This window comes from Opisthorchis viverrini (genome assembly GCF_000715545.1).
Source record: "Opisthorchis viverrini unplaced genomic scaffold opera_v5_143, whole genome shotgun sequence".
Classification (NCBI taxonomy): domain Eukaryota; kingdom Metazoa; phylum Platyhelminthes; class Trematoda; order Opisthorchiida; family Opisthorchiidae; genus Opisthorchis; species Opisthorchis viverrini.
The window spans coordinates 120,174-136,934 of NW_008751799.1; the positions used below are offsets into that span (position 1 = coordinate 120,174).

Consider the following 16,761-nt stretch of genomic DNA (forward strand, 5'->3'; position numbering starts at 1 on the left):
TTTTCGCTTACCCGCCCTGCTGTATGCAGCAAGTAAGGCGACCCGGCTGATGGCACCACGCGACGGCCGATGTGGCATGAGAATATTGTTAGGTGTGTAGGTCATGGTTGTAAGTGGGCTGGGATACTGCCAGGGCGCCCACACCTAGACAGGAGGACGATTAGGGTCCTCAACCAAAGCCTTTGGCTCAAAAGCCTAATCGCAAGGCAGCGGTTTGTTTGGCGGGAAATGCAAGTGCATTACCATTTTTACGGAACAAGTCGCCACATGTTCCAACCCCCAACCTGGAGGGCCAGGAGACTGTGTTCGTCAGACCTCTAACCATTGACCAACCTGGTATGAGAGACTCTGTGAGTGTCGCGGGACAGTCTCCAATATAGCTCAATGGATCGCTGAGGTGCGCAAACCGTCACACCACGGTAAGGTCCAGTCTCTTCGTGACGGGCTCCCGCCCTAGACACTAGGAGGACGTGGAAGTAGACAGAGGCTTGGGGAATGCTACTCATGTAAGCGTGGGAAGCTCTGAGGAGATGCGTCTTCATACTAACAAACAAGTGGGCTATTGGGAAGCGAATCCATATCCATGATACAGCCAGGACCCTAAAGACCTGTGCAACATGCGAAAGTTCATTAGTAGTATCAGTCCTGTGGATCACCGATGTACTCACTAGTCCACTAGCTAAAGTTAACCGGAACCAAGGAGATTTTATTTTATTTTATTTTATCATCAGTACTCGATTGGCGCTGGTATTCAAAGAATAGTTAGTGAAATCAAGGTCATGCAGTCTATTGTCGCCTGGACGATGAGCTAATCAGTTAACAACGTGAATATTTTTACGGCTATATACGCGGAGAGGTATGGAATCACACTTAAATTCGAAGGCTTTGCGAGATGACGCAGGTACCTAAGTGATGGGATAGTCTTGATCAGCCAAGCTTAGTGGTTTTCTGAACAAGTACGTTCATTCGGTGGACTTGTTTCTGCACTTCTGAAGGGAGCGGTGCTTCCTTCGTGGGCAACAAGAAGAGAACCTGAGACTCGGTGGGTACTACTACTACTACGGGCAGCAGCACACAACGGAGTATTGGAGGAAATGGGGGAATAACACAGCGTATGTGTTTGTCGTACTATCATACGATCCAAAGGAGATCACAATACAATAAATTAACACATCCAGCTAACCGCCCCCCTTGCCTGCGACACTGAATTTGGCTGGTGAGACTATGTATCAGCTTAAGGTATGAGAATTTAACATTTTATTTGACTACCATTGGTACCTATAACGGCGCAGCCAGTCGATAAACCCTGTACAACCAACCCTTGTAATAGCATCACCTTACTTTTTCCGTAAGGTGACACAAGGGGAGAGTGATGTTACAACGAGATTGAACACGGACAAAGTTTAGTATCAGATGTACAGAATATGTATATGTAGAAAGTCACGTTACTATACTGTATTGTAACAAGATGGACAAGTAATATAATCGTCCAGACGCAACCCTCTTTCGGTGCCTAACTGCCATGTCACCCAAAGGAAGTACGTGGGCTGAGATACTGCCAGGCCGTCAAGCCTAGACAAGAGCAGTCGAGATGCAGAGGTTGGGTTCGAACCACGAACCCTCAGTACAGTAAGTTCACGCCTTAACGAATGAGCCAACTCGATTTCTACTCCACTGTCCAAAACGTAGCCTTAACACACAAATTGTTTTATTGACTGGGAACTTAAAATAACCTCTAAACGAGATTTGCGTTTTGGTTAATAGCATAAACCCCTCATTAGGTCTGTTGCCAGCAGATCCCGGCCCCCACTGCTATCACTGTTCCTGCTACGTCTTCTTCGGTGAACTCCCGATACATCAGCGGATCATAGGAATTATTGCGGAACACACAAAAACTGAGATTGCTTGCATGGGCGCTACTTCAACATGACAACGATAGACATCTTTCTTACTTTTGTCAAAGATGAAAGCTTTGCTATAAATCGGCCACTCGGCTGACACCGGTTGATCGTCCGACACTGGACGACTGACAACATAGTCACACACAATGTGGCGATCACCGTTGCGTTGCGCACAGTGTGATTACTTACTTTGAGCAGTGTCTTGTCCTCTGATAACTTCAGACAAACATTCTGAAATGTCAACTCGCCACGCACTATGGGATTAGACAGAATTCGGCTACGTGCACTGCATTTATGGTCCCATTCCACACGGAATATCCAAGACTGTGTTTTTATTGAGGGTCGAACATTAACATGGTCATCCTCAGGACGTATGACAGTTCTGACCGTCACAGTCAGACGTCTTTACTCAGTTAGTCATGTGTGAATATACATTGGCGTCTTTTATCTGATTTGATCGACTATGCTTTTCATCCCGGTGTTTACACCAGTTGTGTATGTATTCGGTTTCCAAACAGAAATACCACTTATTTTCGCAGGATCACTTGACGCTTGGTTTCACGTGATCTCACCGCAAACCATCGTTTTCAATTGAAACAATAGGACTGAACCGTTATTCTGGCAAATAACATTCAAAGTACTTTATTAAAGAAAATAGGCGGTTTTACTTATTTCGAAATCTTGCTCAGGAACTAAGCGACCGTTGCATCATCACTTGAATACCAACCGAAAGCATCGACCCAACAGATGATCTTTCTGATTCCCATTGCCTTACTGAATTTATTGCTGGGAGCGAAAAGGTGCACAACAACAGTGTTTGTCATGCCAAATACACTCAAAGGAATCTTTACAGCGGCGCAGCAAGATCGAGCGAAAATGTTGAGTTCTGTCTCTAACAATACTTCATTCAGAGGTGAATTGATGGAATGGCCAGTGACGTGAAGATGTAACCAAACGTTAGATTCTCCTACAATTGGATAGAGTGCGCAAGAAAACCTCGCTATAGTGCCGGTACGCGCGACAGTTCAAGGAAGATTCCAGCTTACAAAAAGGTGTACATCTCGCGTAGGAGCTGTTCATGGGTAAGCAGAAAGAACCAAACTTCAACGCAGTAAAAGCGTTATCCAAACCATGGCGAATTTACTCGCAGGACATTATAATATGCCCAACGAACGAGACGTTTTCTACAGTTGGTCGGTATTGAGAATATATTTCGTAATTATAGAGTTATAGTACAGGTGTTTTGATTATCAATGACGTCGTACACAAGAGGCATCTCATTATCTAGCGCATGAATTAAAATTCCAGTATTTCGCCCACTGTCTACAGAACTGAGAACGCAACAAAAGCCCGTGATAAATAGATTGGATAGTTCAGTTACCCTGAAGAACGCGGTCGACGACACTTAAACCATTAGATGCGTACCGGAATGTTTTAGTTCTCACTAACGTTTGACATGGTTCTAAAATTCTCTGGAGAGCGTGGGGATTCAGGCTTCTGTAAAGAGTTACAGAATGCAGGAACTTTCCACATCTGATCCCTGAGAAAACTCAACGAAGTATGTACATATGCGACAGAGTAGTAAATGTGATCAATCTCGGGCAAGTTATGATAACCTTAATCGGCAAAATCGACCTACCCGAGGAAAGCACCTACGAACCAGAATGACACCAGTTTTCTGATCTCGCTACCCTAAAAAATGTAGATGCTGACAGATAGTATACACAGCTCGAGGTGACCGCTAGAGTGTACATCATTTCTTTGAGAGTTGAACAGCAAGTAGCAGCCTTTGATATGAGATTGGCCGATCAAGAAGAGCTGCTTGAAACAAGCGATGAAGAAATCTCCTCAGCACATTTTCATGAAAGCCATGGTAGCAAAACTAGGTGTGGACTGTATACCAATGATTAAGGAACAGACAGTAGCTGCTACTGGAAGTAGTCCTATCAACCTATTCGTTAAAATTCGACACCAAGAGGGTAGTAAATCTGTTGGCAAAGCGAGAAAAACCAGGTCATGATGAAGTTGCTTTATCAAAAGCTTCAAGCAACAGTTACTAACCGATGTGTGCTGTAATTTGGACTACTTAAGCGAGTACAGAGGTACCTGGAGATGGGCGCTACTTACCCCCAGCTTGTTTCGGCGCAACAATAGTGTGTACCGGTTGACGATTCCATGCAGCAGTACACTTCCGACGGCTGCGTCGGATTGTCTGGACAAAGGTAGTAGTGATAGTCTCTCTTCGAACCATTTTCAACGGTAGATCGATAGCCGTCACAAACAGTATACGGATCTGGACAGCACAGGTTAAAACAAGAAATAATATAAACGAAAGGCAGGACTCAGTTCAATCGAATAATGGTAGACCATCAACAAATGACAACTACCTTCCGATGCCATAAAATGTAAGGAACTTTTACAATTACATTGCAATACTGCTATACGAACCCACCACCTGTGATCAAGTTAGATACACCGTAGCAACTGCAATCACGGGACCACTGAGATTGCAACCAATATTAAATTTCGTTTGGTATTTTATCAGTAATTTCGGAACGACCTGCTATTATCACGATCCACAGTTTGATTTGTCCCTTAATGATACCCAGCTCAACAGACGATATTCGGCCTTAGCGCCCAAGACGACTCAAGCGACAGGGACGTTACGAACATCAACAAAGTCAAGAGACATATATTGTGGAAAAATTCAACTGAAAATTTAAAATCATTTGAAACTGTGAAACCGTGGTCAAGAATTGTAGACATATTTCTGATCAAGTAAAGACAGGGTATGCGTGGAGGAATGATGTGGCTCGCTCTCAGAGTTCTGGTTCAAGTGGTTAGAGCGCCAATTTACTGACCGGAAGGTTCGTGGTTCGAACCCTATCTGTGCCCTCGACTTCCCCTGTCTAGGCTTCGGCGACCTGGCAGTATCCCAGCCCTCGTGTGGCATGGCAGTTAGGCACCAGAAGGATGTTACAGCTGAACGATTTTTTTTATTACTTATTAGTTAGCCATAAGGTCGCGAGATAGTTCACGACGACGACAATGTGAAAGTGAGGGAGATGAGACGGAAGTGCAACTGCAGGATTGCAAGATCTAATAAGAGAGTTCATTTTGAGCAGCCCATCTTGACTAACAGACAATCATTTAAGAAACGCCTGGAAGCGAGTGAGCAGTCGTAGTTTTAGAAGAGTTTGGAAAGCGATGGGGTTTCCTGTAGAATATCCAATCCTAGCTTACATAACTGAGACATATCAGTCTGAAGACGCAGTAACTCTGATTCATGATAAATGCACACGACAAACGAGTTTAGAAGCGCGTCAGACTGTTCGTAAGATCTGTTGATTGTCCGACAGTAACATTCATTGAGTTATTCAACCCTAAGATGCTTAAAGCTGTACTTTCCAACCTGTTCTGTTGCAGTGGAAGCTTACTTGTTTGGTATAGAAATGTTGGTTGCATCAGGAAAACCGGTTCGGTCACAACAAACCCGCAATCTGATTAGTCCATTCTGTAAAAGGAATGCAGAACGGCTGTCTCTGCCTCATGGAGCAGAGATGTGGCCTCTACGAGGAGAGTACATAGGAGATGTCCGTTTGATCATCGGTGCGTGGGAACACCGCACTCGTTATCCTGAGGTATACCAGATAGTCATATGAAGAAGGAACTCTCCCGCGATTGACGAATTACCCACAGCCTACCGAAAATCCACAAACCAGATGTCCCGGTGAGACCAATAGCAGACGGAATACGTTCCCCACTCCATGTGCCGGACAGATTCATTGCAGGTATTTTGAAGCTCCTCATCGGGAAATCTAGCGCTTACATCAAGAATTCATATAGCTGCCAACTAAGTATCGGGTATCAGCGTAGAACCAGATGACATTCTTGTAAGTTTCCATGTCAATTCATATACAAATGTGCCAAAAAGAGATTGGTTTGGAAACACCCAAGCAACTGTTACTAGCAGACACTAACCTTTCAGATTGAACACAGCTTACGGTAGATGAAATAGTGGAGGGTATAAAAGCATGTCTGAGTCTCAACCACTTCGTTTTTGACTCCGTGGTTCATACTCAAGAACAAGGTATAGCAATGGATCTTCAATATCCCAGGTTTTGGCAAATATATTTATGAAAGATTTTGAGCAGAAAGCTTTAGTCGGATTCCCATACCCACCCAGGATATTCTGGAGTTATATAGATGACACCATCGTCGTAATGAAACGAAACAAGGTTAGTGAGTTTTACAACCTTCTGAATGAAATAAATCCATACATCAAATTTAGCATGAAGATAGAGTCAACTTCGGGTACACTGGCCTTTTTAAACTGCATGACAGAGGATCGGGGGAAAACTGAAGACCACAGTGTACGAAATACCAACGGACACTAGGGCAATTTTGAACTACTCATCTGCACATCCGAATTCGGCACATCGCTAGTATTGCTCCATCCATGTTTAGGAGTGTGAGGGCCCTGTGCTGATCGGACAGCGGCCCAAATTGAAGTAAAGGACCAACTTCGGGGTAGTGGATATCCAGCTAGTTTGATTAGGCGTCACTTGCGAAGGGTGTTGGTACCGGTAGCGGAACCCAACAGGGAGTGGATTGGGACTGCTGTTATTCCCTATGAACTAGGGACATCGTAGGCTATTCGAAGAATTCTTAACACGGCTAACATGAGTTTAGCTTTCCAGAGGGGAAACACTCTGCACTGGTGCAATTGAAGGATCACCTCCCAGCAAACAGAACCAGAAACTGTGTAACGATTGTACTACGGTCTATAGAAGACAGACGACCAGGGAACTTCACACCAGAATCAGAGAGCGTAGGAGAAAAATAAACAAGCCACCAAGAAACGCAGACGAATATTGGGCGTTACTGAAAGACTCGGCAATTGCGAAATACGCACTAGACACGGGACACAAAGTAGATGTAGAAAATGCTAAGGTTAATCCGTTGTTCTAACGATTCGGATTTGATATCAAGCAACCGCTTACGCATCACCTCGTTGCACACTCAATGCAGCTACCTAAATCTTGTTATGCTACGGAGTAACCAATGACCAAGCCTACGGTCCTCGGATCGGAGGGGTTAATTCTCACAACCATAAAAACCGTTCTTACAATTACCATTTAGCCCCAGAGAAATTCATTTTCGAAGGGATAAATGAACAAGCTGGCGGAAGTTGTGCACGGCATGGTTATTCATCTGTTATAATAATGTCACGGGTTATGCGGATATGTGAAGTGATCAACCAAATCAAGCTTAGTGGCCACCATTACAACGTGAGCTACCAATGTTAGCTTCAACTATAAACTTAAGCCTCTCAACTGAAATTTCAGAGACGCAGGAGACCATTGGAAATGTCGAACAATGTATTTTGTAGGTGCAAAATGTATAACATTCTTTGTGGCATATTTTGTCAGATAATGTCAAGACGATGTCGACCGCATACTTCGAGTCCAAGGGGTGATTTCGGTTGCTACATTCATGGCCCAATGAGAAAGTCGGACAAAAATTGAACAAAAGCGAACAAAGTGGGTAATTATGACGAACTCTACTAGTTGTCAGGATGCTCGGGACAGTTCATTGCACATCCTAACCCAAGCGGAAGTGCGGGAATAAACAGCACGAAGAACATCCAAGAACTTCAAGGGCCTTCCCTTATGGTTAAGAAGATCTAGGGGAGCTAGGTTATCTGCCTTGTCGAGAGATCCTTTGAAGTCAAGAAAAACCGCGATTTTCAGCTGGCAGTATATGTGGCGCTGCTCAAAGGCTTGATGTGCTGTGAAGATATGATATGATAAAACTTGATGTGTCACCGATGGCTACTGCGGGCTATGCTGCAAGTTAAGTGCAACGTTGAGAAGAACGCCCTTACATCAACGCTGCAAAGCTCTGTACTTCAGGATAAACTGAGCGATAAACGGTCAAAATGGGTGCTACCTTCGTACTGAAAATATACATATAGAAAGCAGGCTGGGTAACACGATCAAACAGCTATTAACTAGTAAATGCGGCCAAACGTACCCAAATCCCGATAGCTATGAATCCGCACACGTGGACGCAGTAACTGTGAGATATAGATACCAGCCAATGCACTTCTCACTGAAAATGCATTCCTAACACGCGAGGAAGATCTGCGAAAGGCGAGACAGGGAGATAGAAACCGGAATTCGGAATTAACGAGCACACAGGAAAGCTGTCACGAAACTGTGTGAGGCAAAGGGTATACACCGAGGTTAACTTACAAACCAGATTTACGGTTAGTTGAACGGAACCATGATGACGAACGGACTTTGCTTCGAGTGGATGAAGAGGAAGAACGAGTTCGGCCCTTTCCACGACCTCCACTTTGAACCTCAACTAGAAAAAATATGGTGAAGATTGTTCGGCAAGTCTCAACAAGGAAAACTGCCATACACGAAAGTCAAAACGCCGAGAAGCAAAACAGAATACAGTCATTGATCAAAAACTTGCGAAAAACAGGCGAATCCGTTCGCGTCACCCAAAAATTACATTTTGTTGGAAACTATGTGAAAATGATCCACTGTCAGCAAGTGCTCCATGCTCCAAGCATGAGCATATTTGCTGAAAAGCTTGAAAATTCATCCAGTTTAAATCCATGGAAGACGTGAGGTCTTCTTTCGAAACAAAAAGGGAACCGTAACTGAGTGTTGTGCCCGAACTGTGAAGAAATGTAGAAAACCTTGGGCTTAAAGGCACCAGTTACGTGCTCCCGATTTAAACATTTCCCCCAACCACGATTTAGCTTTTCAAAGCTGTTTTTACGAAACCTTTAGCCTCCAAGTGTCGCCGTGCGTAAAACTACACTTTCAAACCCCCATATTTTTCTAAATAAATTCACTTTGTCATTGGCAAACGAAAACGGTGCAAAGATGAAGAAACTTACTGGGCTCGTCCGTACCATCCTAGTGCGTGCCTTGTTTGGTGTACTTTACTCGATCGGTTGGCATGAACACTGTTTTAAAGTTCAGGATATTACAATCGCAGTAAATGACGACTAACCCGAAGCCCACTGCCGATTTCGTTTCGAACATCAGGTAAGCATATTCCCTGCAAGTCAAGGTATCTTCGTCGCTTGGATGTCAATGTGCTCATATGTTAGATAAAGTGCCGATTTGCATATTGAATGCGTGCGCATCCTTTGGATAATGAAATAGGCGTTGGATTGTCGAGGAATTTCGACCACCCTTTCTTACAGATCGAAAAACTGGAGCTGCCTTCCTATAGGATCGGAGGATCCGGTTTATTAGGTCGATTTTACAAACAATTTCAACACATTTAAATAGGAAAGATGCGCTTGAACCATGTGTTTTCTAACTAGTGTTCGTGAGCTGTGTCCATACCAACACTCTCAACCACCATCACTCATCATAAGAATGGTCAGATATTTCAATAGAAAGGTGCGAAAAACCTACGGCTTAATTCAGTTAGTAGGCTTTGAGACATGAGTTGCCGCTGCTACAAATTCGCTCGTCCAGAAATGGGAGAACAGGGTGGAGACTCCGAGGGAGAGCCTAACCAGTTCATCAATTTGGACTGGATGAAGTATGACAGGTACGCATCGAAGCCAACGGCTTTGTGGCGGAAACGGCACTAGCTACGAGAGTTTAGAATACGATCAGTTTATTGGTTAAGGATTTAGTACTTTTTGAAGTCCAAACGGTGTCTACCTTTTAGTTGGTTCTGCTCAGCGTAAGATTGGACAAAGAAAATTCGGTGGATTACACGGCCCCAAAGTACATGATCCAACGACCGTAACCTATGAGATGTGGCTGGATCTTCTATCGCAAGAAATTCTCGTCCTCAACACTATCAGTGATTTGTTGTTCGCATCAAAGGCGGGCAATACCTGGGGGACATCCACGGAAAAATTAAGTTTTGCCATCATTCGCGCATATAGCCAAGTCTTTTATATGGTAGTAGTACAGATCACACAACCTCAACATACCCTGCATGTATCTAGCAGACATGGCACAGGGGCCATATTGTTGGAGTTAGACTGAAGCCTGGTTTTCATGATTCAATAAGGAAACAAATGTGTAAAATTCCGTCATCCTCATCTCATTTTGCCTATGTTACCGAACTGGCACCATTCAAAAGGTCAAACAAGCATCCACTGGATACCAGTCCGATCAACTGTCCAACAAACGTACCGAGAGCCCAACCGTCTTGAATCTTGCAAAAGCGGTCAATCGGGATTTCTACATTGTTTTAAGTTACCCGATTCCTAACCCTGCCATCAGATTAGTGAACGCGATCCCATAAAACATTTTTTACTGCTGGACGATATCTTTTAAATCGTGCGTTTGAGTCACACCTCATCCCAGACAAGTAATCTCCAAACTCTCCCACGGTCAGGAAGCCGCGTCGCACTCACTATATTATAGCTTCTACTGCTGCAAAAGCTCCGGAAATCTGCTTCTACTGTCCCACTCTCAAACTATCATTATCTCGACACACAAGTGTTCTACTCACGCTCAACATGCTCCTGTCCATTATTACCGAAATTACTCTTTCCTCACTTGGCCCCAGAACCTGCACATCATCATTTACTTCAACTTTGAAATTTTCGTGAGGATCGTGCTTTTGGAAATCTGCCGTTCATCCATCGAGAAATCACAGCGCGAACTTACTGGCAGGAAGATTTTCGGCTCCAACTCCATCCCGGCGTTCTGACTGCTCCTGTCTGTGCTTGGGTAACCTGATGGTACCTCAGCCTTCGTGATTCCTTCGAAGTAGCGTGGTAGATGGGCACCGGAATCGCATCAACAACTGGACGGCTATTTCTTTAGCACCTTGGACTGGTGTTATGATTTGAGTTTTGCTTGCGAACCAATAAGATTCGTTGAGCAACCAAGTCCAAACAGGATGAACTGGGCCCCAGCCAAAAGAGAATATCCCAAACCAGTGAGTTTGACCTCAGCCGCCCTCATTTCGTTGCCAAGGCTTGCCCTCCGGGGATTTTTCGCCAACAATAGTTCGGAAGCAGCAGCTGCTTTAGTGGATGGTAGCCGGGCATTTATGAGACACATCCCAACAATCTTAAGCTGATGGTTAAACTATTCTGATTTGTTGCCGACCGCCAGTTTACGCACCACTTCGTTCCATACACGACAACCAACTAGTCTTTCCTGTGCCCCGCAGATGTCGATGAGAAATTTTTTGAAGATGTTTTGAAGTCCTCCGATCGGAGGTCCGTAACTCCCATCAGTTTCCGTGTACACGCGGCTTTTTGGCTTCAGCAAAATTCCCTTCTGATAGCATAGCTGGCGCAGACTGGGGAACGCTGATCAGGCCTTGGTAATGCGCATCTAATTCATCCATTAAGCACAAGCACGGCTTACGTAAGTGAAATAACCGTTATACGTGAACTTGGTTCCCGGTCAAAATCCTGCTTGATGCGGTCGGGGATGTAACTCACCTCCCGAAGTTAACCGCCGCAATATTAGGGAGACCAGCACGGTGCTGCGACAGGCGTGAGGATATTAGCTCTTTGGTTATCAGTCTAGTCGGATAAAATTTTGAGTACAAGAATGACCAACGGTTGGCCCCGACTCTCTGAAACGTTTCGTTCCCCGTTAGTTTGGAACACTTCGGTAAAGGTAGAACAAAAGTTACCTCCCGTCTGTAAATAAAGCTGGAAAGATATTAGCTGGTCCCGTAGCTACAAGGCGCTTTGGAGCAGAAAGACGTATGATTCCTTATGTATATATATATATATATATATATATATAATGACAGCGAAACAATACACCGACTGTAGATTAGGACGTTTCACAAACTTCAAATACATTTATCGCGCACGATACTTCAAATTCAGTGGCCGGGATAAATAAGGTGTGATTCGATTATAAAACTAGTCAGCAGAGGAGACATCGGCGGTTGAATATTTTGGCTTATCCGTCCTCCCATATGCAGGTGACCCAGTCGATGTGGTGTGAAGTTAGCTGGGCGAACATACAGCCAAATCACTCGATTTTAGACGGATGATTAGAACTCCCAAGTAAAATCCCAGGCCCAAAGCCTGACCATGGTGGCGTAAGGCTACCAGAGCAGTCAAGATTCTAAGGAACGAGTTCCGACATTTGTTCCAATCTTCAGTTTGCAAGACCACTGGCCAAACTGGAAGGAGACTATAACTGTTACATAGCATCCTCCACCATAGATCAGTAGGTTGCTCAGATGCGCGAGCCGTCAAGCCGTGATAAGGACCCTTGCCATTCTACATGCGTACGTGAATCATAACTGTTGAATCGGAGTGATTATATGAAAAGTAATTTTGGTAGAAAGGCACTGTGGAGAGAATCGGGAAAGGCGTTTTAGAGAGAAGGCGTTGCAAGGCGGTATACTGTTAAGCTTCACACTGGTGTCAGTCTATCACAAATTAGGACAATTCATAAACACGTCCAGTATAATGATCTTACCTGTCAAAATAAGAATAATGAAACACACTCAGTCTGGATCGCACCACAGCAACATAAACTGTGCCCTTGACAGACAAACTAACGTCAAGTGGGCGTCATGTGTGTCCGAGGTTGGCAAAAACTGCCCTGGCCTTTCTGATTCGAGAAGCAATGTCATCTCCAACCAGTCCACCGGAACTTATACAACAGACCAGGTAAACCAATTTATTTACCACGTCGATCGGCTCATTTGTAAGCATGAGGTGTGGGTTTGATCCCACTCAGTCTTGTAGCAGTACTTTACACTTAGCAGGTGTGAAGCGCATGCCAAACCATGCGGTTATTTAGAATTGTTTGCCTCTGGAAGGAGTTTGAATCGAAGAGAGCAATATTGTCCGCATGCTGAATGTCTCTGAGGGGACGTCCCGGGAGTCCTTCGACTCCCGAGATTTCAGACACAGGCAGATAAATTTCAAGCAGCATACCAATAACAAAATTGAAGAGGAAAGATGAGAGAGGACACCCTTGTCTGACACCACCGTACGCTTCGCTGACAACTGTCTTCCTTTGACCGGTTGATCGAATCAGGTGAAACAGGGCGCAGCGGAAGTTTTCTTCACCTCCTGGGTCTTTGAAACCCTCTCTTCAAGCTCCTGATTATCCGGCGTTTAGGGATCTCCGGGCGCCATTACCGTCGCTCGCTGTTGGTACGGCCTTTATCGTAGCATTAAGATATGGTAATATCGATGATAACCAGTGTTCATTTAGTCAAGTCGGACGACCTTCAGAAAGCTGAGAGCATGGCTTCTTTAACTCGCCTCCGTTCGAGCTCCAAGCAATCTTCGTCATCCGTATGACTGTGCATTTCAAGTCACTTTCTAGCCACATCAAATCATTACACTTGAGCTACTGAAGTTGATGTACGGAGCTATTCTCCTTTGGTACGCGTCATGCTGATGGAAGGCGAAGTCCCGACCAGGCCTGCATTATCACAGTCAAGCTGCGTACCCCAGAAATAATGACAATCATTAATTGACGCTATACATCCGTAACCGATAGCCGCATGGTCTAATGGGCTCCATAACTGTCTTGTCCTACAAGCAACTTGGTATGAGCATTTCTGTTGGAAGTTCGTACTATCCAGGAACAGATGGTGATTCGCATACAACTTAGAATCACTCCCCATTATCCGTACGCTCAACGTCAGCTCCAAATCTGCGACCTACCTGTGCTTCTTCCGGATTTAGTTGTCCAACTTGGGCATCCATAACATCCGCCAGGATTACTATATTAATCCTTCATGCAGACCAAAGAAGTGATGACATATCTTGGTAAAACTCATCCGTCTCACTCTCAGAACTGCTATCTGTGTGCTGACATGATAAATAAACGCGGTTTACCCACATTAAACCTAATCGAGCCAGACAACGGCACAGCGCAAAGACGACTGTTTACTGGAATTGAGTCCGGTAAGGCATTCTTTACCTTGAGATTGAGTGTAACTCCCACACCGTAAATACCAGGGGCGATTGGGTCAGGATCACTCGATGCCCAAAGAGTGAAATGTGAAACATCTAGGCTCGTCCGAAGCGGCTTGAAGAGCGCAGAGTTGAGTCTTTTTGCGCGTTTTGTGGACAACATACATTGACAGAGGGAAAAAGCAATGGATACCTGTTGTTTCATTTGACATAGATTGCGGACATTAAAGGCTACAACATGGATCAGATCTTTTTAGGTTGGTAAACGGTGATTTGGGTCTATTTTTCTGGGCGGAGGTTCAAACACGGAGTGGTGGCTAGTAAATATCAGGTGGGTTGATTGTACTGCATTTTTTGATGAGTGAGAAGGGAGTTTGGGAGAAGACCAGTGAGCAAAGATTTGCAAGGGTAAACGATACCTCCAGGTTGCCCAGGCCGGAGAAGAGGACTTAGTTGAGGTATCCTATCTTGAGACTTTGACTCAAAAGTCTGACCCACAGAGCGGCGGAAGATGTAGGGTTTCGTTCTGAACCAATGCTTCCTACCTCTGACTCAAAAATATCGACCGCGATACAGCGTTTGGTTGGGTTTTTCCGGGGAACCTTCGCGGCTTCAATGACTGACACATTTCGCTGCAAGGAGCTGGTCCGGTCTTTTGACAGATGGCATACAGCATTGCTACGTCACTTCTAATGCAGCTGCGCACTGCAGGTTACTTTTTTGCGCAGTACTAGACTCTTTTTTAAAAATTGTTTTGATAATATTTAATAATGCGGCGGCGGTAACGGTCAACCGTTGGGCGATCGGAGTGTGCGGTTTTTGGGGCCGACTTTTTCTAATCCGTCCTTCCTCAGGGGAAGGCAGCATCGCTGCTTCCATAAATATGGACATGCTAGTAGCCTGGGGGAGACACCTTACTGCCTTCACACTCCTGTCGCAGAGGACAGTACGACTTTACCCCTAGACCGCCTCGTAGCACGATTACTCGTAGTACGGGGTCTCGCTGCTCTTGGTCTGGCTGCTCCCCTTTGGCCTTCCTGGCATGGTTGCACCATGTGGAACGAAGTTTCAGCCGGTGTAGCCTGCGGGATCGCTGCAGCACTCAAGCCCGACCCCCACGTCAAGGTGGCAGCTTTAGATCGGGATATATATATATATATATATATATATATATAATGACAGCGAAACAATACACGACCTGTAGATTAGGACGTTTCACAAACTTCAAATACATTTATCGCGCACGATACTTCAAATTCAGTGGCCGGGATAAATAAGTGTGATTCGACTGTAGATTAGGACGTTTCACAAACTTCAAATACATTTATCGCGCACGATACTTCAAATTCAGTGGCCGGGATAAATAAGGTGTGATTCGATTATAAAACTAGTCAGCAGAGGAGACATCGGCGGTTGAATATTTTGGCTTATCCGTCCTCCCATATGCAGGTGACCCAGTCGATGTGGTGTGAAGTTAGCTGGGCGAACATACAGCCAAATCACTCGATTTTAGACGGATGATTAGAACTCCCAAGTAAAATCCCAGGCCCAAAGCCTGACCATGGTGGCGTAAGGCTACCAGAGCAGTCAAGATTCTAAGGAACGAGTTCCGACATTTGTTCCAATCTTCAGTTTGCAAGACCACTGGCCAAACTGGAAGGAGACTATAACTGTTACATAGCATCCTCCACCATAGATCAGTAGGTTGCTCAGATGCGCGAGCCGTCAAGCCGTGATAAGGACCCTTGCCATTCTACATGCGTACGTGAATCATAACTGTTGAATCGGAGTGATTATATGAAAAGTAATTTTGGTAGAAAGGCACTGTGGAGAGAATCGGGAAAGGCGTTTTAGAGAGAAGGCGTTGCAAGGCGGTATACTGTTAAGCTTCACACTGGTGTCAGTCTATCACAAATTAGGACAATTCATAAACACGTCCAGTATAATGATCTTACCTGTCAAAATAAGAATAATGAAACACACTGCGAAGGTAGTGTGCAGTGATCGCATGTGTGGCCGACAGATACCAAATCATGGGCCGTGTAATTCAAGAATCAGTGACATCAACTGAAAGATAATAAAAAGCTGGTTAGTTGTTGTCCGCGATGCCGCTACAAGGGTCTTGAGCGAAATGTTCCCAGGTATCAGTGCTAGAAGTGGTGCCTAACTGTGTCTCAACTGTCTTTAATTTCGAAACGCTCGCTGGGAAAAGGGTTTAACTGCATGCTGCTTCGGCGAAAATAGTTTAACCCATTAACTTACTGGTTTTCGGGTATGTTACGTCCCAAGCCCAAGCGCGAAAATGTTTCATGTTCATTCTACTACACCAACCAATCACTGAATGTAACAAGGAACTGGTTTCTGGTCTCTGTAGGTCGTCCCTCAAAATATACGGAGAAAAATGGTAGTTGTGATGGCTATAACGCATTCTTCACGAAATGTGACCACGATGAACATTCATATCCCACCCCCGAAATGTGTCAACAAACAACGAAGCTTCCATCAGAAAAACTCAATGTCACCTGGTTGTATGAAAAGGGCTCCTCGGGAAAGTCGGTCGACAAGGATACGGAGCACGTAACCAAATCAGCGCACTCTATGAGGTATGACCAGTTCATCTGTCATGAGCGAGTTATTTCTTCGGAAAACTTATTGACACACTTAAGCACTACTGATCCAGAGTTACCACCAGACTCGGACAACGCTCCGAAGACATCGACGGTCCAGCACTGACATCCTGAACACAGTGGCCAGGTTTTTAATCCGTATAACAATATGGAGAGCGCCGCAGTCATCATCATCATCGACCGCATGACATCAGTGTTCAACACCAATGCTTCACTGCCGTACAGCCATGACTTATTTGAAAGCCTTATTGTAAAGAAAACAATAGAGGTGGGTGGGGGTGGGACTTAGTGCTAGCTTAACACAATCATTCCGAGGTGC

General features: G+C 44.8%; 2 protein-coding genes across 2 annotated transcripts in view; one reads left to right on the top strand and one right to left on the bottom strand.

Moving 5' to 3' along the window:
• Positions 1–5,004, top strand: part of T265_06692 (hypothetical protein) — a gene marked incomplete at both ends in the record, with an annotated part of 18,741 nt that extends 13,737 nt beyond the window's left edge. Inside the window, 2 exons of the mRNA XM_009172026.1 lie at positions 732–761; positions 4,912–5,004. Coding sequence (XP_009170290.1) covers positions 732–761; positions 4,912–5,004 — 123 coding nt within the window. The remainder of the gene's footprint in view (positions 1–731; positions 762–4,911) is intronic.
• T265_06693 (hypothetical protein) overlaps positions 1–15,883 on the bottom strand; it is a gene marked incomplete at both ends in the record, with an annotated part of 23,047 nt that extends 7,164 nt beyond the window's left edge. The window contains 4 exons of the mRNA XM_009172027.1: positions 4,029–4,194; positions 7,938–8,047; positions 8,159–8,273; positions 15,771–15,883. Coding sequence (XP_009170291.1) covers positions 4,029–4,194; positions 7,938–8,047; positions 8,159–8,273; positions 15,771–15,825 — 446 coding nt within the window. The remainder of the gene's footprint in view (positions 1–4,028; positions 4,195–7,937; positions 8,048–8,158; positions 8,274–15,770) is intronic.
• Between the last annotated feature and the right edge of the window lie 878 nt (positions 15,884–16,761).